We start from the raw sequence: 25,517 nt of genomic DNA, 5'->3' as shown, positions 1-25,517 counted from the left end.
TGGGACTCTACACACATCCTTCTCTCACTCACACGCTCTGCCTCCAGGTCAACTCAGTATGCTCACCCTTTCCAATCACAACTTCCTCACCTCTATCTTCTTCCCTACTTCAACGCTTTGGTTCTTTATTGATAGTACTTTCCCTCCCACTTATGTTGTTTCCAATTCTGCTCAGACTGCAGCGTGGGCCTGGAGTTGGAGACACCTGGGTTAAACGTAGGCTCTTCCAGCCTCAACCAGATGGACTAACCCCAGTGACAGCCACCCTGGGCTTGGGCGTGACAGAGACTTGAGGACGGTTCAAGATAGGGCAAGGCTCAGATCTGTGGTTCACAGGGTCACAATGAGTCACAGTTGACTTGACAGCACCTAACAACAACAACAACTTCCACTTATTTCCTGTGCAAGCTCTTTAACTTTCTCTGAACCTTGTCTAAAATTCTTCTGTCATGGGGCCATGAAACCAACAGAGAGTGGGCTGTTAAGTATGAGCTTTCAGTAAAAGAGTGTGTGTGAGCTGCTGCTGGCTTCTTCCCAGCGTCCTTCGGGCAAGTACTTCATTTCTCTCCATTGACAAGTGGTTCTTTGACGAATCACACTGAGTTCCTGACATTAATTTACTGATACCTTACTACGAGCGAGACACAGTGGCCACATCAATAGAACACACCAAAACACCTCACTTGTGGTTCTTACATTTTGGAGGAACCTAACAATTAGGCATATTTATATATGATAGAAATAGTAGTTAACTTTCAAAATGTTCAAATGGATTTTGTTATCTGTTCAGTAGAATACAGAAGCATCAAGACTAAGGGCACGAAGACTGGAGCTAGGAAGACCCAGTTCAAATTCCATCTCTGTCACTCGAGAGTTATACGATCTCAATCTCCCTGAGGTCATTTTCTCACCAGTAGCTGGGAATATGATTATGTCTCTCACAGGGTTGTAAAGGAATAAAGGAGATGATGCATGTAAATCATTTCGCACAGGTCTAAACACATAGCCAGTGCCAGACAAGTTGTCCATATCATAGAATTCGGGAGGCATTACTGTCATTTACTGATATCGTTCTTGCTTTCATACGGCCATATGGCTCTTCTAGTGCACGGTCACTGCTCACAATTCAGAAATACTTTCTGCATTAGAATTGGACAAAGTCTGATGATTATATATATATTTTTTTGCCACTGAATTTAACCACCTGTTTGATTTTGTACACCTTAGTCTTGCTTTTCTAACTAGATGATAAACCTCTTTGGACAAGGAGCCATGTTTTATGCTTTGCTTCTATCCACTGCTTATAGCCCACCATCTACCACAATCTCAATGACCACCTCCTGGGTAAAGCTTGACCTTCAATAAGAGAAGGAGGTCAAAGGAGGTCGAAGGAGCTCTAGGGTCTGCAAGCTCTGGGGAAAGGTGGCAGAGAGAGGGAAAGCAGAGGGAAAAGCGAGTGGAGAGGATGACTTTGTTCATGGGCAATAACTTTGTCTCCCCGTTAAAGCCGGGGGTCCTGGCGAGCTGCCTTTACCTCTGTCTTTCCCATTCTGCATCTTCTCCTCTTCTTCCTCTGCACCTTCCTCTGCTGTGAAAACAAGTCCAAGGAGGCCAGTGACCCTTCCACCCAGCAGAAGCACAGGAGGAGGGTGAAGGGAGCCCTCTGTGAGGCTGGGGCACGAAGGCCCATGGTGGGCTTGTGACTGCAGACCCCTGAGGGTGGCTGGCCTCCCCTAGGCTGTACCGTAGTAATCCAAACCCCAGCATGGTTTAACAGGAGCCGCGCAGATGCCGAGGGCAGCCTGCCAACACCAGTCCTTCTGCTGGCTCTGCCTCTGGAGCCCCGGGTGACCAGGGACGAGAGGGACCTGTCTCTTTATGCCTGTCTGCCCTGAGGTGACAATATCTACCAGGGACACATCTTATGTCCTACATTCAGGTTCAGTAAGGCAACCATAGTGCAAGGTGAGGAAAACCTCGAATAACAATGGCTTCTGTCGGGTGCCAGGTGACAATCAATGTAAAGTGACTCAACAGTGTGATGCAGTGCTGTGGAGTAAATGCTAATGCCATCCTTGACTGCTCCGCAGGGTCCGGCTCAAAGGAAGCCCAAGGATTCATTGTGCTGCACAGTGAGGAGACCCCTGTGCTTGGCCTTGGCTTTGAACAAAGGCCTTAGGAAACAGGGTCACACTCAAACAGGATGACCACATGTGAAAATTATGTCACAGTAGGAAGGTCGAAGGAGTTGAGTAGTTCACCCAAAGAAGATGTGAGGACAATGGTTGTTGCCATCAAATAGTTGAAAGGCTAACATGAAGCTCTGGCGACCCAGTGGTAGCTCACGGAGCCTAGTGGTAAGGAGCTGTGTTGCCAAGCTAAAAGCACATGGTTCAAATCTACGAGCTGCTCCATGGGAGAAGGATGTGCAATCTCCTCCTGTGTGACTTACAGCCTCTGAAAGGCTGCTGGAGGGTCAGCTATGGGTCTGCTCTGACTCAACAATGCATAACAACAAAAACACAATGAAGGGGGACTGAACTTATTGTGAATAGTGTTAGAAGATGAAACAAGAACAAGTTAGTTACAGACAGACAGATTTGGTTTCACAGTAAGGAAGAACTTCCTGATGATTTGAGCAGGTCATGAATGAGATGACTGAAAAGATTCAAACAGAAGACTATTACAGTGGGTGGCAAGCTGGATTAAGTGACTTCTAAGTTCAGTTCCAATTCCAGGGTTCTAGTCTTTTTGAAAATATTTTTTTTTAACAAAGGTCAAGGGATCAAGCTCTGTGTATATACGCATGCAGTGTAAGTACATATAGATTATCTGAATACCTAATCTCATCTGAACAAATACAACTGTCAAGGAGACAGAGAAAAGGTGCTGGCATTGGGCAAGGCTCTTGCACTCATCCAGAACCTGGCACCGTTTTCCACGACCACGGAGACAGATGTGGACGTCGTGCATGTCTACACACAGCCTCAGGGCTCGGGGGAGTTAACCGTCAGTGAGGGGGCCCTGAAGGGACTGCATACTTGACATCTTGTGTGCTGTGTGACAATGACTGTGTCATGGTGATCATTGGCTTAATGCTTCCAAGACCTGCATTCTTGGATGAGCTTTGCCCCTTCAGGCTGCATGACTCAGTCTTACTTCTCTGATAGTGCTCGCCGCATTTTGGCAGTAAGCACATGATCTGTAGGGGACCTTCCAGATGACGTAACATCGTTTTGTTCACATCGCCCTTCCCTAGCATGAGGGACTGCCGAGCACCTCTGTAACTTTGAATTCTTGTGAAGCAACGTGCTCTCTCTGTGCTTTATGCTTCATGAGGTGTGATTACTTCACTTCCTAGGGCAAAAAACAGGGGTCACAGCGTGGTGATTTTCCATGGTTTGGGATCCCCTTAGAAGCATCTTCTAAAAGTGGCATTTCTGGCAACTGTGGGGAGATGAATTCTGGCATCTGCGGGGAGGTGTATTAGAGAAGGGACCTTTTAATCACTGATGAAGTCATCCCCAAAGGCTGCCAGGTCTTCAGCATGGACTGTGCACACAGAGGAGGGAAGTGGGGGGGGGGACACACACGGGACAGTGCTACATACAGCTCTAGCATCTGAGCCTAATGACATTTGGAAAACCATGCGAGACTGCACTCGAAATTTTCCTCTAAATGACAACGGGCAAATTTGAGAATGATATTGTGGACCGGATCTTGAGCTGGTCCCATGGAAACACTGAAGGTCTATGTTTCCTCTATTAAGGGCTGAAGAAATATCCATGGTTTGTGTCCCTAAGATTGTGGATTGATGGCTCAGAGTATGTGTCTGAATAAGTGTGTGCTCCAATAATCCACAGAACACTATATTTTTATTTAATAACAGTGTTAAGCCACCTCAGTGTATTTTAAAGCACCATATTAAGTCAAGGGCACTTATTAAGTGAAGGATGTAGGCTATTGAGAGTTGCTGGCTAATCTAAAAACTGTACCTGACAGTTCAAATTCACCAGCTACCACTCAGGAGAAAGATGGGCAATCTCCTCTTGTGAGATTTCGTCTCTGGAACCCCCTGGAGGGTCAGCTGTGAGTGGGTTCGGACTTGAATGGCGAGTGAGAGAGTGAATGCCATTTTTTTCTCATTGCCATTGAGTTGGAACGGACTCATAGTTGACCTTCAAATGGGTCTTCAGAGATTGAAAAATGGCATGAGAAGAGACTGTCCATCTTTCTCCCTTGGAGCAGCTGCTGGATTCGAACTGCCTGCCTTTGGGTTGGCAGCGCCACTCCTTCCTAGACCACCTGAGCTCACTAAATGACATCAAGTGAACAAAACAGAGGGCCGACTGCATAAGTGACCTACAGTACTTAGAAGGGAGCCTGTGTGTTCAATATATGAACAAATATATTTGCCCCACCATGGCAAATAAACAAACCCCCCCCAAAACCCTCCCCAAACCAAAAGACCTGATGACTCTCCAGCAGCTACATAACAGAAGGACTCAGGGAATTCTTGGAGATAAAACAAAGTGTGAATGGCTTTTCCTCTGCCTGCCTCGCTCTCGGGTCTTAGATTAGCAGAAAGCATGCCATGAGGTAAAGGGCTCTGGGAAGTCACTGACATAGCCAGAGTGAAGGGCAGACGAAAAAACACATCGCTGAGGTTGAAGGAGGGCAGAAAGCAGGAGAGCTGTGTCGTGAAGTTGTAGTGAAACCAGAGGCTGGTCACAGACAGAGGAAGGAATAGGGTTTGAAAACCAAATCAACTAGGAGAGAGCAGAAAGGCAGCCTGGAGAAGGTCCAGAAGCTGAGTGGCCAATTCGGTTCCAGACGTCCAGGAACGCTGCAAAGCGAGATGGCTGGTCAGGCCTAGGAAAGAGCAGCTGTAGATGGAGCACAGATGGGAGACAAAGCAAGCGAGGGAGGGCCTAGCTGTACGTGAAGACTGGAGCGGCTTTAAATTCTCAGTGGTGTTTGCAACACAACACACACACTAGTAGGATAAACCTCAATGTGTCATTGTCTCTGTGTGGTCACGTGTGAGAGAGAGGCTGAGAGAAGACATCCAGTGTGTTCCTAGAAAGCAAAAAGATGGAGTGGCAAAATGAGACGACGTGTGCCACAGGAGAGAGCTCTGCGGGCGCCGGGAGGATGCAGGGGTCCGTGGGGAGGGAGGGGATGACTGAGGCGGCGCGGGAGCTTGTTTCACCTGAATGAAGCTCCTTCACCAGGGATGACATGGTGTTGGTGATGGAGTCAGCAGCCACCAGCAGGTCATTGCGGAGGTTTCTCCTCGTACCTGAGGAGAGGCAGAGCAGATGGCGGTGCCAGGGTGGGTGGGGATGGAGACGGGCCGGCCGAGCAAAAGCCTCACATCTGCCCGGCCCCTGGACACAGGCGCTGAGGACCTATCAGAGACGGGCCATGGGCCTGCTCCTCACCATCGGGCACATGAGGTTCCCAATCCACTGTCGTCCACCCTCCCCACTTCACTGAGGAGCAGAACCCCTCACTTCTGTGCTTCATACAGTAAGAAAAGTGCTCCAGGACAAGCATCACATTAAGGTATTTCTCCGTCTTAGGCAGGCCTGTGCTCTCTAATACCAGTGTTTCTAGCCCCAACAAAGCTTTGTTCTTCACCGGTTTTTTTCTGCCCCCACCCAACTACTTAATATTGCTTAATATTACCATGCCTATGTGCAGAGCTAGGTCCTAATTGGAATACAACTCTTTTCTCTGGCTGGCTCTCAGAGCCTTCCGGGTCAGACACAGACATGGAATATGGCTCCATCCAGTTCTGTACAAGGAGGCCGACCCCAAAGGACAAGCCTTTCCCACAGGCCAGCAGAAAGAGCACAGGAGGCCCCTCTTCACACACAGCCAATCGCTGAGGAGCAGCCCATCTAATGGGGAGGGGCCAGCACTTCATACACACTGACTATGAAGCTCCAATTCTTCAAAGCTAAGCACAAAAAAGACCAGGAACTGGAAGGGTCTCTCCAGGAATCTTGTGCACGCTTCCAAACCCTCTGGGCTCCATTACACTCTGCTTCAGAAACTCACCTTGTGCGAAAGCCTCTTGCACATCTCCCCCAACCCCAGTCAGGGAGTCCTGGGGGCAGTGGGTGGGCGTGGAGCCAGCGGACGTGGAGCGGACGGGCATGGGCATCGAGCGGCCGCCTCCGTGCGTGGGCGACGTGTGTGGAGACCCTGTGGCTTGAGCCTGGGGGAGCCAAAGAGACAAGCTGTTATCTTAGGGTGTCCTGCTTCTTTGAAGAAAGGAAAAAGTCCTGTCTCCTGGTTCATGTGGGTCAACCAGCTGAGCTTTTCAGTGGGGCAATGCAGCACTTGGTTATATTTGAAAGGAAGGAGTCAGGCTGCCTCCAGGGCTGGAGAGGGGAAAGGAAGGAGGATAGATTGGGGGAGGGAGAAGGGGGAGAAGAACAGAGAGAATCAGATGAACAGACTCCAAATGGGAGTGAAAGAAAACACAGAGAGGCAGGGGGTCTTCAGACAGAGCAGAGGAGTGGGGTTACAGACTGAAGAGGACTTGGGATCACACAGTTAGGAAAAACAGTTACATCTTTCATTTGTCTGCAAACATTCATATACAATATTTCACTTGGTCTTCATAATAACTTGTGAGTAAAAAAATGCATTTACATCTTATATCTCTTTTCTAGAAGGAAAATAAAGATGCAATGAGTAGGAGCTGTGTTAAGCTGCACAGCATGTCAGTGGGAGAGTTTTGAATAACTGCTCAGGGCTCCAAGGGCGAAGGAATGTTCTCTGCACCACTGCTGCTCCGCACCCCATGGAGCAGACTCCCCGAGTATGTGTGTGAGGAGCTCGGCCGTAGGCTGCTGCCCAGAGGCCAGGCTCACAGGCTTGTCCCCACACCCCAGTCCCTCACACGTACACAGGGGACTTCCACGAGAAGGATGGACAGATGTGATGTGGACAGACTTTTCGGGAAGGCCCATGTAGTTTTAGAAGAAATCTGGAGACAAAGGTAACAAAATACAAGAAGACAACTCCAGACAGTGAGGCTCTCTCCTCACTGAAATGTGGGCTCTGCTGCTCTTCAAAGTAATAGAAATGGACATAAGGCACACATGTTGTGGGTTTGGGTGCTACTAAAGCTTTGGGGGAAAAAGCTAAAGTATGAGTTCAAATGAAGGTAAGTAACTTTCTGGGGATCCAGATACAAAAGGTTTGCACAAAGAGACTCTGTCCTGACTGGTCTGTATACAGGCGCCTGGCCACCAGGAGCATCCGCAGTGCCTCAGTCATGGGTGAGCAGAACTAAGCAGAAAAAGTCTGTTCTTTTCAACAGTAGTTCTCACTCTGAATTGTAAGTACTTTAAAAAAATAATTGAGAAATGCACAAAAATATAGAAAATTTAAAAAGTATCAGTATGGGAGGAAGACTCCTACACAATTTACTTTGTGCAGATGACAGACCTTGCTTGTAGAAAGTGAAGAGGATCAGAGAATGCAGCCGTTAGTATGAATTACATCTCAACATCAAGAAAAGAAAATTCCTTCTAATTGGATTCATAGGATGTTATGATAGATGGAGAAAAGAATGATGTTGTCAACAATTTAATCTTGGATCCATAATCAGGACCCATGTAGCAGAAGTGAAGAAATCAAAAGATGTGTTACACGGAAAAACTTAACTGTCAAAGATCTCTTTAAAGTACTAAAAACTGAGGCTGTTACATTAAAACCTTAATGAATCTGATCCAAACCATGGTATTTGCAATTCCTTCCTATGCATTTGAAAGTTGGACAATGAATAAGGATGACTGAAGAAGAATCGATGCCTTTGCATTGTGGTGTTGGAGAAGAGTACTGAATATCCCACGGACTGGCAAAGAGAACAAACAAGTCTGTCTTGGAGCAAGTACAACCAGGGTGCTCCTTAGAGGCAAGGCTGGTGAAACTTGGTCTCACAGATTTTGGCATGCTGTCTTTAGGGACCAGTCCTTAGAAAAAGGCATGATGCTAGGAAAAGGAAAGGACCAGCACAACAGGAAGACACCTATAATAAGAGGGACTGAGACAGTGACAACAACAATGGCTTGAACATGGCAGAGACTCAGGATGGTGCAGGATAGGCCAAGGTTTCATTCTGTTTGCTGGGTCACTGTGCTACAGTTAACTTGACTAACAACAACTGCTAAAGTAAGACACAGTAAGCCTTTCCAATGAATCAGAAGACAAACTGCACTGGGAAAATCTGCTGTCATGGACCTCTCCAGAGTGCTGAAGAGCAATGATGTCAGTCTAGATACAAAGGTGCGCCTAATCCAGGCCATGGTCTTCTCAGTTACTTGTTATGCTTTAGAGAGTTGGACAATGACTAAGGATGACAGAAGATTAACTGATGCTTTTGAGTTGTGCTGGAGAAGAGTCTTGAACATACCATGGACTGCCAAGAACACAAATAGGTCTGTCTTGCAGAGGGTGAAACCAAGTCTCTCCTTGGAGTCTAGGATTTTGAAGCTCTGCCTCATTTACCTTGGGCACGTGGCTAGGAGAGATTGGTTCTTGGAGAAGGACATCATGCTTGAAAGGGTGGAGGGACAGGCAGGAGAGGAAGACCCTTGATGAGATGGACTGACACTGGGGCAATGGGGGTTGGTGTGTCGGAATTAGCGAGACTGGCTCAGGACAGGAAAGGGTTCAGAGCTGCTGTACATCACAGGCAACTCAATGGCACATAACAACAATAACATACGATGACAAGTTTGGAAGCAGGAATGGCATCTACTTCCTAGACAACAAGCTTCTAGAAACTCTATGAACTTTGATAAATGTTGATAGTTGTAGGGAGGCTTCAGGCCTTTTTTGTTCACAGGGTCACTATGAGTCGTGCTCGATTCTAGGCAATCAAATACAACAACAACAACAACAAATATTAAAAAATATTTTAAATTTATTTTTAAAATTCATTCACTGTTGCATATTTTCCTTTCTTCCCTTCCCCCAGTCCACTCTGCAATGCACCCCTTGCTCCAGATTGTTGTCATACATATAATGCCTAATCATTTATTCCTTCCAGACAGTCCTTCCTCTCAGTTCCAATGCCGTGTTCATTATCTAGCCACTCTTCTCCCATTCTCCCCCAACTCCCCATGTCAGTCCTATTATTAACATGTGCCAAATTTATTTTAACCTGAAAATAATAAAATTTGGAAACAGGTTGGTGATTATGGTACAACATAAAGAATATAATTACAATGAATTAGACATATAAAAATGTGCAAAATGGCAAATTTGGGAGAGGGACATCATGCTGGGGCAGGTGGAGGGACAGCGCAGGAGGGGAAGACCCTCTATGAGATGGATTGATTCGGTGACTGGGGTAATCGGGATGGGTGTCTCAGAGGCAGTGTGGTTGGCTCAGGATAGAGCAGGGTTTAGGGCTGTTGTGCATAGGGTCGCTATGAGTCGCAAACGACTCGACGGCACATAACAACAAACAACATATGTGTCACCAAAATCTATATATGAGATATCTGATGTCTTTGAGAACTAATTCTATCCAATTCCATCACTTCTTCTTAGGTCATCAGAACAACTACTATAAAATATTTTGATGTGAAACTTTATACATTTGTTCATATTACCTATCAATAATTTATAACATTTCCTATATTAAAATTCTACATCTATAGTATCATGTAATTATACAACTTGCCTTTTATCATTTACAGCAAAATAAGAACTCATTAACATCAAGTCAGAATCCACTCACAGCAGATCCTCCAGTGGGTTTTCAGAGGATGTAAATCGCATGGGAGGAGACTGCTCATCTTTTTTTGTGGAACATCTATTTGGTGGATACAAATCACTTGTCTTTGAACTGACAGTGCAACTCTTTACCCACTATGCCACAGAGTTCCCTAGCATAGCTTAAAAACATATTTCCATGATACAAATAAAGACGAGCGCAAATCTTTACCTCACATCTGATACAGAAATGAACTCAAAATGGATCATACCAAACATAAAAGGGGTAAAAACACAACTTCTTAAACAAAATAGGAGAAAAATCTTTGTGACTTTGGATAAAGAATTGTTATACAGAATATTAAAAACATGATCTATAAAACAACAAAAAAGAAAATGGAATTAATAAAAAGTTTTGATCTTAAAAACATTAAACATCAGATGCTAAAATGAACTCAAACAGATCTAAAACCAAAGTGTAAAAGGTAAAACTATAAAACTTTTAGAAGAAACTACAGGGAGCTCTGGTGGCCTGGTGGCAAAAAAGCTGCACTGTAACCCAGAGGTATGTGGTTTGAATCATCCAGATGCTTTGCCGGAGAAGGAGGGTAATCTCCTCCTGTACCAATTAGAAATGATTTGACAGTACACACACACACACACACACAATAAAATTTAAGAAAAACCTTTTTACGTATAATTCTTCATGACCTTGCATTAGGCAATAATTTTTCAGATATGACCCAAAATGAGTAAGCTACAAAAGAAAGAAATAACCTGGACATCATAAAATTTTAAAAAAACCAACCCAACAACAATCTGAAACAAGCTGTGCTGTAAAAGATACAATCAAGAAAGAGAAAAGAATCAGGAAAGAATAAAACAGATGAATGCGACCTTCTAAGAATCAAATCTCTATGTATGTCAAAAAACTTCTCCAACCGGGTAGTAGGGAAACCCACAGATTGGGTAAAAAAATATTTGTTAATGACATATTTGATAAAAGGGACTTATATTTAAAATTTATAGAGTGCTCCAGAACCTCAACAAGAAAAATGTAAACAATCCAATCACAAAATGGGCACAGGATATGAGCAGGCACTTCATGAAAGAGAACATTCAGAAGGCAAACAAACACATGAAGAAATGTTCAAAATCTCTAGCTGTGAGAGAGATGCAAATAAAAACAATTATGAGATATCATCTCAGCCCAGCAACAATAGCGACAAAGTTCAACAGAGCAAAAATTACAAATGCTTGTGAGGTTGTAGAGAAATTGGAACACTTATTGACTGCTGGTGGGAATGTAAAATGGCACCCATATATGGAAGGATGTCTGGCACTTTCTCAAAAAGTTGGAAATAGAAATACCATTTGACTGAGCAATTCCAATACGAGGAATATACCTGAAAGAAACCAGAGCTGCCACCCAAAAAGATGTATGCACACCCTGTTTATTGCCGCATTATTAACAACAGTAAAGAGATGGAAACAACCTAAGTGCCCATCAACAAATGAATGGATAGAGAAATGATGGTATATTAACACAATGTAATACTACACAGCACTGGAAAACAAGGAACTAATAAAATATTACACATCATGGGTGACCCTGGAGGATATCATGCTGAGTGAAATATCTCAGACACAAAAGGACAAATATTGCACAATACCACTGATATAAAACAGGACTGACATGGGAGTTGGGGGGAAACTGAGAAAAGAGGGGATAAATAATGAAGACTGCATTGGATCAGATGAAGGAAAGAACTGTTTAAAAGGAATCTACGATTAGGCATTATCTGTATGACAACAGGTCAGAATAAGAGGTACTAATCAAGTGTACTGGGGGAAGCAGGAAAGAGGAAATTATGCAACAATGAATGAATATTATTTTTTTTTAAGTGAACTTAAGACTCAATTAAAAAACTGTTAGAGCTAGTAGAACAACTTAGTAGAGTGGCAGGATACAAGATTCCTCTACACTAACAAATATAACTCAGAGAAGGAAACCAAGATATCAATACCATTTACAATAGCCAGCCACAAATTGAGATACTTGGGAGTGAACCTAACTAGAGACACAAAATATCTGTATAAAGAAAACTACAGAACCTTTCTGTGACTCACAGTAAAAGACCTAAGTAAATGTAAAAATGTCCCTGTTCATGGATAGGAAGACTCAATATTGTGAAAATGACAATTCTACCAAAAGCATTCTACATGTTCAATGCCATCCCAATGCAGATACCAAATTAATTTTTCTAGGACACTGAAAAGGAAATTGTCAAGTTTATTTGGAAAGGAAAGAAATCCTGAATAAACAAAGCACTTCTGAAAACAAAAAATGAAGTGAGAGGCATAGCAGCCTGTGACCTCAAAACCTACTACACAGCGGTAGTAACCAAACCAGCATGGTACTGGTACAATGACAGGCAAATATACCAATGTGACCGAATTGAGAACCCAGAAATGGACCCATCTATCTACTGTCAATTGATACTCAACAAGAAAATAAAACCTACCAAATAGGGAAATGACATCTTCAACAAATGGTTCTGGTGAACTGGACTGCAGAAAGTTGAAACAGGATTCACATCTCCCACCATTAAAAAAAAATCAACTCATGGTGGCTCAGAGACCTGGGAGTAAAGCCGAAAACCATGAAGTTCATCAGAGACAAACTGAGATCAAGCTTAGATGGCCTACTCTATGGTATACAGAGATTGCCAAGTACAGCCAGAAATGCATATTCTTATTCTAGAGAGGGTAAAACTTAAGAATGGGACCTCCCAAACATTAAAACCCTGTGCACATCAAAACTTTCTCCAGAGTGAAAAGAAAACTTCTTGACTGGGGGGAAAAAACATCTGGCAATATCATTTCAGACAAAGGTCTCATATCAAAAGTTTACAGAATGCTACAGGGTCTCTACAAGAAAAAGACTGATCACATAAAATTATAAAATGGGCAAAAGATGTGGAAAGATTTTTCACAGAAGAAGATATTCAGATGGCCCAAAGACACATGAAGAAATGTTCAAAATCACTGGCAATAAGAGAGATGCAAATCAAAACCACAATGAGATACCATCTCACTCTGGTAGCAGTGGCAAAGTTTAACACGACAGCAAGTAATACATGTTAGAGAGGATGTGGCAAGATAGGAACTCTTATACAATGTTGGTGGGATTGTACAATGGTACAACCATTCTGGAAGGCAGTTTGTTCAGAAAGCTGAACACAAATTTCTTATGACCTAGCTATTCCACTGCTGGGAATATACCCCAAGAAAATGAGAACTGAGGCATAAACAGAGACTTGTACACACACACACACAAACATGAAAACAGTCCAAATGTCCAACCACAATTGAACGGATGGATAAATTATGGTACAGTCATGTGATGGACTTGCATCTAGAACAAAGAATATGTCCAACTTGATAGTAAAAAGATAACCCAATTAAAAACGAGCAAAGCATCTGAACAGACATTTTCCAAAGATATATAAATAGCCAACAAGCATATGAAAAGAAGTGCAGCAGAATAGCTATTAGGGAAATAAATGCAACCCCGAACAATAGAAAAGTGTCATTTCATACCCACCACAGAATGATGTTGTTGTTGTTATGTGCCATCAAGTCACTTGTGATCCTATGTACAAGGGGCCTAAATGCTGCTCTACCCTGTGTCAACCTCACTGTCTCTGACACACTCATTTCCACCACCACAATTGCAGAATCGATGCGTCTCATCGAGGGTCTTCCTCTCCTTCGTTGTCCCTCCACTCTCCCAAATGTGATGTCTCTATCCAAGGACCAGACCCTCTTTGCAACATGCCCAAAGTATGTCAGACGAAGCTTCAGAATCCTTGACTCCAAGGAGCATTCTGGCTTCACCCTCTCCAGGACAAACCTGTTTGTTTTTCTATCAGTCCATGGTATATTCAACACTCTTCTCCAGCATCACAGTTCAAAGGCATCAATTCTCATTCTATCATCCCTAGTCACTGTCCCTTGTGTGTCCACTTGCCGTACAGAAGTAACTTGTGGTTGCTGTGAAGCTGAACACTGTCACACTGATGTGTCAAATGTAATAATGGTTACCCATGGTAGACAGTGTTTGGTGGCGCTCCCCGGTTAAAACAAGCTCGGAAGGAGGAGTGGCATCCACTTCCATAACAGTTTGCCTCCAGAAACCCTAGGAACCTGGAGAAAGGATGAAAAGTCGTGCACATAAGTGTCGAGGACTTTCGTTCATAGGGTCGCTATGAGTCACCTACGACTCAATGGCACTTAACAACAACAGTCACTGTCCAACTCTCTGATGCATAGCACGTAATTGCAAAGACTCTAGCCTGGATCAGGTGTATCTTAGTCTCCAGAATGATTAAGATAAAAAAAGATAGATAACAAATATGCACAGCAATGTAGAGAAACTGGAACCCTCATATACTGCTGATGAAGACAGAACAGTACAGCTGCTTTGGAAAGCAGTCTGGCGGGTCTTTCAATAGTTAACACAGTGTTACCATACGAGTTAGAAATCCCACTCCTGGGTACTACATGCCTAAGAGAAATGAAGCTATATGGCTATATTGTTGTACCATGTACCACTGAGTCAGAACTGTCCCATAGCTGACTCTCCAGCATGCTTTCAGAGGCAGCTAACTGCACAAGAGGATTGCCCATCCTCCTCCTGCAAAGCAGCTAGTGGATTTGAACCATGTACCTTTGGGATTTCAGCACAAGTTCTTATCATACAAACACTTAATACATGGATGCTCGTACCAACATGAATTATAATGGCAAAACCAAAACCAAACCCAAGCGTCCGTCAAGTAGTTAATGTATGGACAAAATGTCCATATATCAGAATATTCTTTGGCAGTAAAAAAGAAACAAAACATTATTCAGGTTATAACATGAATATGTAATATGAATGAACCTAGAAAACATTACACTAAGTGATAGACACATGCATACATAGCCACATATTGCATGATTCCATTTATATGAAATGTGCGGATAAGGAAATCTATCAAGATAGCAGGGAGCTCGAGAACCCGAGTGGTAAGGAGTTGTATGGCCAACCGAGGGAGAAGTGGTTTCAATCCACCTGTGGTTCCGTAGGAGAAAGATGAGCAATCTCCTCCCTCACAATTTATTGCCTCTGAAAATTCACTGGCGGGTCCCTAAAAGTTGGCTCCAACTTGACAATGACAACAACAAAGAAAGAAAGTAGATTAATGTTGTCCACGGCTGCGGTGCGGGGAAGGTCTAGGGGGCAATGGTGAGTGAGCACTAGTGGATACTGAGTGTCTCCTGGGGTGATGAAAATATTTTAAAATTGACTGTGGTAGTAGTGGCATAACTACAAATATAGTAAAACCACTTAATTGCATACTTTCAATGCCTGCAATGTACAGTATGTAAATTATATTTCAACAAAGCTGTTATTGAAAAACACTAAGCATTAAGAAAATAAGATGTCACAAATTTTCAAGGAGAAACTATTTGCAAATTGTGTTTTATAAAGAACTTACACCCAGAATGCATAAAGATCTCTTGCATCTCTACAATAAGACAAACAACCTAATTAAAAATAGGAGAAAGATTTGAATATATACATTTCATCTAAGAAGATCTACAAATGAGTTAATAATCACATAAAAAATTAGTTATCACTAATCACTAGAGAAATGGAAATTAAAAGCACAATGAGATACCACTTCACACCCACTGATATAAAAAAAGCTATAATCAAAATAACTGACAAGGAAAACGGAAATAATTCTGTTTGCTAATAGAACTGTAATACATACAGCACAAGCACTTTGGGGGAAAAACCCACAACCGTTTGGCAGTTTCTTAAAATATTAAACATAAAGTTACCCCAGGATCTAGCAATTTCACTTCTGAGTGAAACTGAAAGCCAAGAGAAATGAAAACATATGTCTACCTGAAACTTATATGCACTGTCATAGCAATATTTTAAAAGCTGAGACGTGAAAACAAATTAAAAGTTTATAAACTAATGAATGGATCGAAAAAATGAGGTGTGTACACGTGATGAAATATCATGCAACCATCAAAATGAATGACTTGATAAATACTACAATATAAATGACCATCAAAAAAATAACATGGTGGACAATCATGCTACCCATGGTGGACAGTGTTTGGTGGAGCTCCCCAATTAAAACAAGCTTGGAAGCAGGAATGGCATTCACTTTCTAATAAGCTTGCCTCCGGAAACCCTATGAACCTGGAGAAAGGATGAAAGTCACACAAGTGTTCAGGTTTTTCATTCATAAGGTCGCTATGAGTTGTCTACGACTTGATGGCACTTAACAACCAGAACAACAACAATGACAATGATGATGACGAGAGAGCTCTGTTGGCCTACTGGATAGAAAATGATGCAACCAAGCCATAGATGGGTGATTTTAATCTGCAGCCCTTAGGCCTGGTTTTAATTGTTTTGGTCAAACATTCTTCTAAGTGGTATGGCACTGGTCTGTTCATTTGCTGTACAGAGGTAACTTGTGGTTGCTGTGATGCTAAACACTGCAACACTGATGTGTCAAATGCAATAATGGCCACTCATGGTGGACAGTGCTTGGTAGAGCTCCCCAACTAAAAGGGGCTTGGAAGCAGGAATAGCATCCACTTCCGAAATAGCTTACCTCTGGAAACTCTATGAACCTGAAGAAACAATGAAAGTTATACAAGTGTTCAGGTTTTTCGGTCATAGGGTCGCGATGAGTCGTCTACGACTCAATGGCACTTAACAACAACAACAAGGTGGAAAAGCAGCAGACATAAAAGACTACATATTATATGATTCCTTTTACATTACATTTCTAGAAAAGTAACCTGGGGCTCAGGTAGGAGTAAATTTATAACCAAGTACTGATGGAACTTTCTGGGATGATGATAATACAGAATTGGAGTGTGGCAATCACTATGTTTTTGTTGTTAAATGTCACTGAGTTGAGGACGATGCACAATGACCCTATGAACAGCCGACCTGAACCCCGCCCAACGAGCTGGGCTGACACGGAGCCTGCAGCAATGGGCTCTAGTGTGTCAGACACGAGGCGGACAGCAAGGGCTATGCAACTCCACGATGAACCCAAAGTCCTTGAACAGTACACTTAACATGGTTAACGTTTATGTATATGAAACTTCAAAACTCATGCTGCTGAGTTAGAACTGACTCATGGCTGACCCGCCATTGGACATCCACAGCTGTGGATCACACAGAAAGAGATGGGCCTTCTTTCTTTTGTGGATTCACCGTTGGGAAAGTACGAGCCAGAGAAGTCATGACATCACAAGAAAAAGGGGAACTGTTTTCCACCTTGAGGTCTCTGTCTGTCTACACCAAACGCTTAGACTGATGTCTGCAGCTGTGGTCGCACATCATTTCAAGATAAATGTGAATCCAGTGTAAAGATTATCACAAAAAAAAAAAAAGGAAAAGGCAATAAGTAATGTCATCATAGCTCTGCCAACAGGCACGGAAACCTCACACTCTCTTGTTAAATACATTTTTAGCCACGACTGAAAATGCAGATTTTGTATGAGTACAGTAAACAATACAAATCTACAATGTGTTAATCCACTGTTTACATTTCTGGTGAGGATTCTGTCAACTTGCAGGCTTTCCAGATTAAGCTTCTGGGGACTCCAAAGTTATTTATAGGTTTCTGTCTGTGCTGAGGATCAGTACCCCGAACTCCCGAGTTGTGAAGAATAACTGTATTTACTTTTCCTCCTCTCTAGCTAGTGCATAAACTAGCTGGGAAGGGTCTTTTGAGACAAGGATGGTGACATTTCAACTCATGTGCTTTGGGCTTGATGTTAGGAGGCATCGATTACTGAATAGAAGACATCATGCTTGGGAAAGCAGAGGGTCAGTGGAGAAAAGAAAGACCCTCCATGAGATAGACAGACACAGAAACTGCAACTACGGTTTTGAGCCGTCCAAAGATTAGATGGATGATACAGGCTGGGGCAAGGTTTTGGTCTGTTGTTCACTATGGGTCACTATGAGTTGTAGTTGACTTGATGGCCTAACAACAAGATTATAAACATCTCATGAATCCTGATGTGGCCAGATAACACTATCATGTATTAATAATTATGTCTGGGGAGCTTATTAATCACTTTTTTTTTTATAGACCCTACTTTAACCCTATAATCATCATCATTTCTTCTTCTGGGCTAAATTTGTGGATGAGATAGCTTAAATTTCATAACTCTCAACACACAAAAATATTCCTCTGGGTACAAAATAAGAGATATTTGGAAAATCCACATCAACAACCAGGCCCAGACTTTCATCTCCAATTCAGATGAAATAAGGAAGGCAGCTGAGGAGAGATGGGTTAGGAGGTACACAATGCAGGCAAGATGGTTCCCCTACAGTTGCTGGACTCAAGGGAAGGAAAATCTAACCCATCAGCAGTTTGGGTTGTAAGAGCTCACAAAAGAGGAGGACAAGTGCAAAGTCCCGGCCTTCCCTTGAACCTCAAGAGCCGAGGAAAACAGAATAGAGGTGCCTACAGGAGTAGCCTGGACAGCCTCAAGAAGGGACCCTCATGTACACACAGAAGTTAATGGAAAGAAGTTACAGGTTTTCCCACAACCTGATGGACGCGGAGATGACTATGGTATGAACATCCCATGAACGGCCACAAGAACAGACAGATACATCGTGGAGAAGGTGTAAGCCAGAGTGTTCTTTGGAGGCAGTGATGATAAAACTTCTTATACACCCTGGACATGTTGCTAGGTCAGTGTATTCACTGGAGAGGGACATCATGCTTGGGAAGGAGGAGGGGCGACAAAAGAGCGGAAGATCCTCAACCAGGTGGGCTGATAATGATGACTGTGGCAATGGGCACGAGAGCTTATGAGGATGATATGGGGTAGGACGGTGTTCAAATCTGTTGTTCATAGGGTCGCTATGAGTTATACACGACTCGATGGCACCAAACAACAACCACGACAATGAGACGCAGTGAGCTGAAAGCGGTCTCGTAGTCTGTGGAAGGTCTCCAGCCTCGATGGGATCACGCGTGGACCTTGAGAATGCTGCAGTCTGTGAATTCAGATGCATCAACAAAGGACTAGAGAGTGCTAGCTTAGGGCCGGTACTGCCCACAACCAAGGGCTCCGATGGGACAAACGTGCTGTCCTCAGCACAGAAGGAGCTGAGCACATGGCTGCTCCTTTGGCATTGATGCTGTGGTCTCAAGATACAAGTCCCCAGAGCTATCGGGCACCCGTCCCAGGGAGCAGGAAGAGTGATAAGAATCTCTGAAGTGTGAGGCTTCTGAGTTAATCCGGAAATTCTCAGCTTAAGCATTCAATTCAGACAGAGAACTCAAGGTAAAAAGCAAGTCTACTTAAAGAAAAAAAATTTTTTTTGCCTCTCTGAAATTCAAATTCAATGCACTGTGTGAGAGTTATCTGTGACCCCTTCAGAGGGTCAATCCAACAGTCAGCACACAGCAAGAACCCAATAATTCTCCCTCAGCCCTGGGGGTTATACAACAGCCTGGGATCTGAACAGTATAATAGCAAGACCTGAGATGAACACACAGGCTGCTTTTTAAGAACAGGAAATGGAATCTTTGCAAATATTTTAATATGAAAGTGATGAGGCAAGATGAGACACGAGTGGTGGACAGCCACATGTGGTCAGAGCTCTCGGATGGGAAGCAAAACCTACTGCCCACCATCAGCTTGAAAAGAATCAGGCCCTCTTCCTGGGATCCTTGCCCAGCACATGCCTCTGTGAGGAAGATGAAAACCAGACTCTGGAAATCATCTTTATTCACAGGACTGGGAAGAGAAAGCCAAGACTCCTGGGAAGATGCTGCTTTTCCCCTGGGTCTCATAGCCCTGCTAGCCCCCCGCGCCAGGATTACAGCGGGCGAACACGATGCTGGAGCAGAGCTGTCGGGGGGCCCTGGGTGAATTCTGGTTCCCAGAGAACAATAGCAGAACACACCATACAGGGAACAAGCTGGTCACTTCCAAAGGTCCCGGGAGAGGCACAAGTTATGGGAAACCAGGTCACGGGCTGGAGGTTCAGGAAGGCCCAGAGGCTGGGGCTGATCTTGGATGAGGGCCAGGGGCTTTGACAGCTGACTCTGAGACTGGCCAGTGTGACAAAAGTTAAACGACTGGCAGTGGCGCTTGCCGTGGACTGAAAGGTTTGTGTTCTCTCTGCCAGGAGCACCGGGAGGGCGCTATGGTCTGACTACCTTCTACTGGCTCTCTGGGGTCAGCGTCCACTGCCACCTCCTCCAGGGTCGGATCAGCGCTCCCTGTAACGCTCCCACACACGCGCTCCTCACTTCCTACAGAACCCTACAATAACACTGATGTGAAGCGTGGCCCACAGTGACCCCACAGGACAGAGTGGAACTGCCCATGCGACTTCCAAGGCTGTGTTCTTTAAGGGAGTAGAGGGGTGCTTCCTCCTCCCACGGTAACCCTGGTGGGCTCAAAGCACGGAGCGTGTCAGCCAACGTGCCACGGTGCTTCATACACACTAGTTAATTGACAGTGGAGGTAGACTGAATTTCTAGCTCGTTTTCTTCTGTAATGGGAAAGCAACTAGAGCAGGCAAGAATCTCCACTGAGTATTAAATCCATCGGTCATCTGTACATCTTTTTGTGAAACACTAAGTAGATAATGAATGTGGTGAACAGGTCTTTCAAGGGCCCCCCAGTGTGTGATTTCCTCCCGCTCAATGAGGGTCGGGCCTGGTGCTAATGAATCGGATGAATGGGGTGTCACTTCTGGGATTAGATTATGCAAGACTGTGCCTTCCATCTTGCCCACACGCCCTGTGCCTTGGCTGTCTAGTGCTGCTGGAACAGAAATGCCACAAACAGGAATTCATTTCCTTACAGTTTAGGAGGCGGCCTTACATTTTCAGGACGCTGACTCTAGGGAGGACTTTCTCTGTGGGTTCTGGACGAAGGCCCTCATCTCTTGGAGTCCTGCTCCTGGGTGATCGTCATGCAGCTTGCCATCTTCCTTCCCCATCTCTACTTTGCTCCCTGGATCAATTTCTTTCATATCTTAAAAGAGATTGACTCAAGATACACCCTACACTAATCTTTATTAACATAACACACAGAACCCATTCTCAAATGGGATTACAAACATCAGCACAGAGTTTAGGATTTACAAACAATATGTTTAGGGGATATAATTGAATTTGTAATACCCCTCTCTCTCACTCTCGCTCTGATGAAGCTGGCTGCCTTTTTGTCAGTGGCCCAGTGGGGAGGACCTACGGCAAGAAATGTAAAGCGGCCTCCAGACAACAGCCAGCACTGGCCTGAGGTCTTTGGTCCAACAGCACACAAAGAAGTGAGTGCTGCCTGGACAGTGACTAAGGATGACAGACGAAGTGAGTTGTGGTACTGGAGAAGAGTCTTGAACATACCACAGACTCCCAAGAGAACAAACAGGTCTGTCTTGGAGAGGGTGAAGCTGGGCTGTTCCGTGGAGGGAAGAATTTTGAAGCTCTGTCTCACATACTTTGGGCATACTGCCAGGAGGGATCAGTCCTTGGAGAAGGATGTCATGCTTGGAACGGTGGAGGGACAGCATGAGAGAGGAAGATCCTCAGTGAGATGGATTGATTCAGTGACCTGGGGAATGCGGCAGGGGTGTCAGAGACGGTGAGGTTGGCTTAGGATAGAGGAGGCTTCATAAGTCACTATGGCTTGTTGTCAACTTGATGGCACGTCACAACAACCAGAACAACAACATTTGGATGAATTGGAAACTGTCTGCCCCAGGCAAGCCTGGCCTTGACTTGCCTTGAATCATGGATGGTACCTTGAAGGCAGTCCTGTAAGAGTCCCTGGGCTGGAAAACTCAGCACTTCAATTCTCTGCCCACAAACTGTGAGGTAAAAAAAAATTTGTTCTAATTAATCTCTAAATTTTGGGGTAATTTTCTCTACAATATGTTACTCATAAACTAAGATTAATGTTTCTCTGTGTACATTATCACATCAATCCCACATACTGGACATTTGATAGAGACTGGGAAAGGGAGGGAGGATTTGGGGTTAGAAAAGACCAGATGCAGAAGGTCAGGGATGAAAAGAGGGAGGGATTAAAAAAAATATTCACAAATCTAGAACATGAGTATATGAGTCTATTGTAACACTGACAGCCTCAATTTCTTTACTCTGTTCAGCTAAGAACCTTGAAGCATTTCTCTGGCGTAACTTTGACCCCCAGCAGATGAGGGCAAGGCTTTAGGGTCTAGTCCCAGCTCTGATCTCTGTGAACGAGCACTAGAAGCAGCAGCGTGGTTTGGAGGGTGGGAGTGCACTGAAGTCTGGTCCTGGTCCTCTGATGGGGCAGCACATGCACCGTGAGTCCGCTGGGACTCAGTTTTCTCATTTGTAAACATACAAAATTCAACAGGATGACCTCTGATGGATTTTTTTTTCAGATAGGAAATTCTACGATCTTTGCTAACACTTCATTTCAGAAATGCCAGGTACTGAGGGCTATGCTTAAGTTATGACAACGCTATTCAATGAGGATGTGCCTCTGAGTCTCAGTGGCATGAGGATCACAAGATGGCATGTTCTACTTCTGACACATCAGTGGACTCGATACCAGGGACTGTGTCCACTTGTTTCAATGCACCTAAAGTCAGCCAAGGAGGTACAGGGAGCAGGCTACTGTGCAGAAGATGGGACTGTCTCAAAAAAGACAGAGTGTGAATGAAAGACGGTCCTGAGATGAAAGAGAGGAGTGTGTGCAGGCCACACCTGAAGAGTGCTTGCACTGAGTGATGCTTCCTGGGGAGGGCTTGCTCCTCCTGCACGCACTTCGTAGGCATGGGCCAGAGGGTGCTCTGGACAGTCAAGCTGGAGCACTGCAATGTCCAACTGCACCTTGTCTCCAAAGCACAGGTGGGTCCAGGTTCACAGCACAGGCTTCCCCCACAAGACAGTGTCAAGGACTCTACATAGTACAAACCAATCTAGATGAGGGGCATTGTGTAGGAGGCAGGGAGGGGGTGTCACAGCTGGGACCTGGGGATTATGGGGAACCCGGGAATCAAATGGTAATTCTGTAAAGGTGGTGGAACCAATCAGGCAATTCCAAATGGACAGGGCTAAGCTGCCCAAACAGGCTATGAAACCGTCTTAGGCCTCCAGTTTGCAGCCGCCAGCTGACCAGCCTGGTAAGGCACACGAAACTCTGCCACACGGTCCTCAGCACTTTCTGGTTTCTTGATACAAAGACAGTGGGCGCTTGCTGCACTAAACCTGTAACAAAGGTCTGAATGCAGTGCAGGTTGACCAGGAGTCTGAGTGCCTTGCCGCTACGATTCAAGAGCTCTCTATGGTCGGAAACACTGAGCTAGAGGAAAATGACCACCCGAGACGCTCTTTTTGTCGGCTAGATTTTCCCTTTTTCTAAGTCAGTAAGTATTCTAAGAACCTGAGGATGTGATAGATCCTTTTCCAAGAAAAGCACCCAGAAATTATGCTTATCAATTCAGAGGGTTCATGATCCAGGAAAATAGCCTTTGCTTTAGTCCAACCAACACTTATTTTCCATCTGAGGAGAATGAAGCCTGGAGAGGCCAACAGGTCACAAGTGAATTAGTATAAAGCCTAAGGCTGGGGCCCAGGTCTCTCTCTCCATTGCCTCACATGATGAGGAGAAACCCAAGCTCGCTAAGATCACAGAAAAAACAACTAGCAGGGGAAGCAGGTCAGGGTCACAGCACAATGCTTCGGGGGACAGCAGGAATGTGGATCAATTAAGACTTGTTGATACTGAAAAGGTAACTTTCTACAGGACTCCCCAAAAAGAACTCCTCTGAACCACTGCTGTCGAGCTGATTCTGACTCACAGTGACCCTGCAGGATACAGAACTGTCCCCCAGTATTTGCAAGGTTCTTGATCTTTAAGGAAGCAAACAGTCTCATTTCCCTGTGGGACAGCCGATGGCTTTGAACTGCTCTCTGCTGGCTAGCACTTTACCACTCTTCCACTAGGGCTTCCCCTTTAGAGGACAGCCAAATCCATTTCCATGAAGAATGAGGACTATGAGACAGGAGCATGCAGATTATGACTTAGTCCCTTGTCTAGAATACAAATGGAACACTGGAGCCAAACCAGGTAGACAGAATGCCAGAGAAGGTGGCCTGAGGACACGGCTCCTTCCCCGAGGCCCACATCTGAGCAGTCGGAGGGATGGGGACTCCCACGCTGCTCCCACAGAACCGGCCAGAAGACCAGCTGCACAGGGAGAAAGGCACCTTCTTCAGGAGGCAAATGACCCTGTGCTGTTCTTGGCCATGCCGAGGCACCGCAGCATGGTACTTGCACATAGGAGGTGCTCCAGAAACTTGACTCCTTTGTTCTTCCTCACTGAACAGGTAGGAATGAGGCACATGCCACAGTCCGGTAACCAAGCCCACAGAAGCTTGTGACAAAAAAAGTTTGATTTTGTGGTTAACATCCACTGTGGTGTATCAATAACCACACATACATACCCCACCCAAACTCAGAGCTCTGCTGTTATCATGGCAACAGATGAAAGACACTTTAGTCTCCGTTTGTCTCTCCCTGACTCATGGATACCTGCCAGGTAGCAGATGGCCCGTGTGGACAATTACCTTCATTTTGCTGCAGTGTATTGAAATTAAACAAACTGGCCTCTTTGCAGCCGATTTTCAGAGGCCTTCTCAAGGAAAACAAAAACCAATGCTGGGAGAAAGGAGCCGTGACTCTGAAATGTGGCTGAGAGAAGCGGGGAGTAAATGGTTGGACATTGTATATATACATATATATGTTTAGGGTTTTTCCTCACTCTTCAAGAAGAGGTAAAAACCAGAAAACCCTGCTCTCTTCTGAACTGGGGCTGCAGTAGTGATTGTCAGAAAAAACAAACAAACAAACAAACACCAACCTGCAGCTGCTCAATAAGATGTGGGAGTAAAAAGAAAGGGACTTCTGGGTCCTGGGGTGCCTGCCATTAGTAAGATGGGAATCTAACTGCCTAATGTGATGCAAGTTAGGCCCAGGGATGGAGGTAAAAAGACAATGCAGAGTGGAGTGCAGATGAGAAAGAAAGCCAGCAGTGAGGAGCAGGCTTTCCCTGCGGGGCACTTGAGACGTTCTTGGGTGAGCAAAGGGCTCACCTGCATGTAGCCTTTTAAAGATACACCAGGCTTCCAAACACCCAGCACAGGGACTGAAGGGGTTTAGGACATCGCTCTTCTTTTACCACCATTCATATACATTTATAAAAATTTTTATTGAGTGTGCCTGTTGGGAGGAAAGAGGCCACCACAAAAAAGTCTGACATGAGGTCCCCGCCCCCGAGAGGGCTGACACCTGTTTGTTCCCACGTCACCCAGAATCTGTCACTTACTGTGGTGGTTTGTGGGGTGAAGGGCTGTGGACAGGAAACAGCTATTCTAGGACTGCTGGAGTTCTGTGATCACAGGGGTGACAACACGTGAAAGGTTAGGGTTCTCCACCCTCATGGTTCTGTCTCTATGGAGTAAAACTAAATGACCTAAAAGACAAAGCCTATGCCGTGGATTAAAGAAGTGGGAGCAGAGTGGTGGGGGTGCTGGGAGTGGCAAGGTGTCTAGTTATCTTAGGGGAAGGAGGTAGGCATATTCAAATCCTGGGACAAAGAACAACCTATTAAAACTCACCATAAAAACATAGATCAAAGGCAAGTT

The 25,517-nt window shown here is 44.6% G+C and overlaps 1 protein-coding gene across 1 annotated transcript in view; it reads right to left on the bottom strand.

The window, feature by feature from the left end:
- Positions 1 to 1,475: 1,475 nt before the first annotated feature.
- The window catches only part of DTNB (dystrobrevin, beta), a 371,266-nt gene continuing 347,224 nt past the window's right edge, over positions 1,476 to 25,517 (bottom strand). The window contains exons 15-17 of the mRNA XM_006880708.1: positions 6,067 to 6,226; positions 5,213 to 5,302; positions 1,476 to 1,588 (exon numbers count right to left, since the gene is read on the bottom strand). Of these exons, the coding sequence (XP_006880770.1) occupies positions 1,476 to 1,588; positions 5,213 to 5,302; positions 6,067 to 6,226 (363 nt within the window). The remainder of the gene's footprint in view (positions 1,589 to 5,212; positions 5,303 to 6,066; positions 6,227 to 25,517) is intronic.

This window comes from Elephantulus edwardii, unplaced genomic scaffold (genome assembly GCF_000299155.1).
Source record: "Elephantulus edwardii isolate Elephantulus edwardi_28Jun2011 unplaced genomic scaffold, EleEdw1.0 scaffold00009, whole genome shotgun sequence".
NCBI classification, from domain to species: domain Eukaryota; kingdom Metazoa; phylum Chordata; class Mammalia; order Macroscelidea; family Macroscelididae; genus Elephantulus; species Elephantulus edwardii.
Note: the sequence above shows the minus strand (reverse complement) of the source record. Positions and strands in the feature narration are given on the sequence as shown.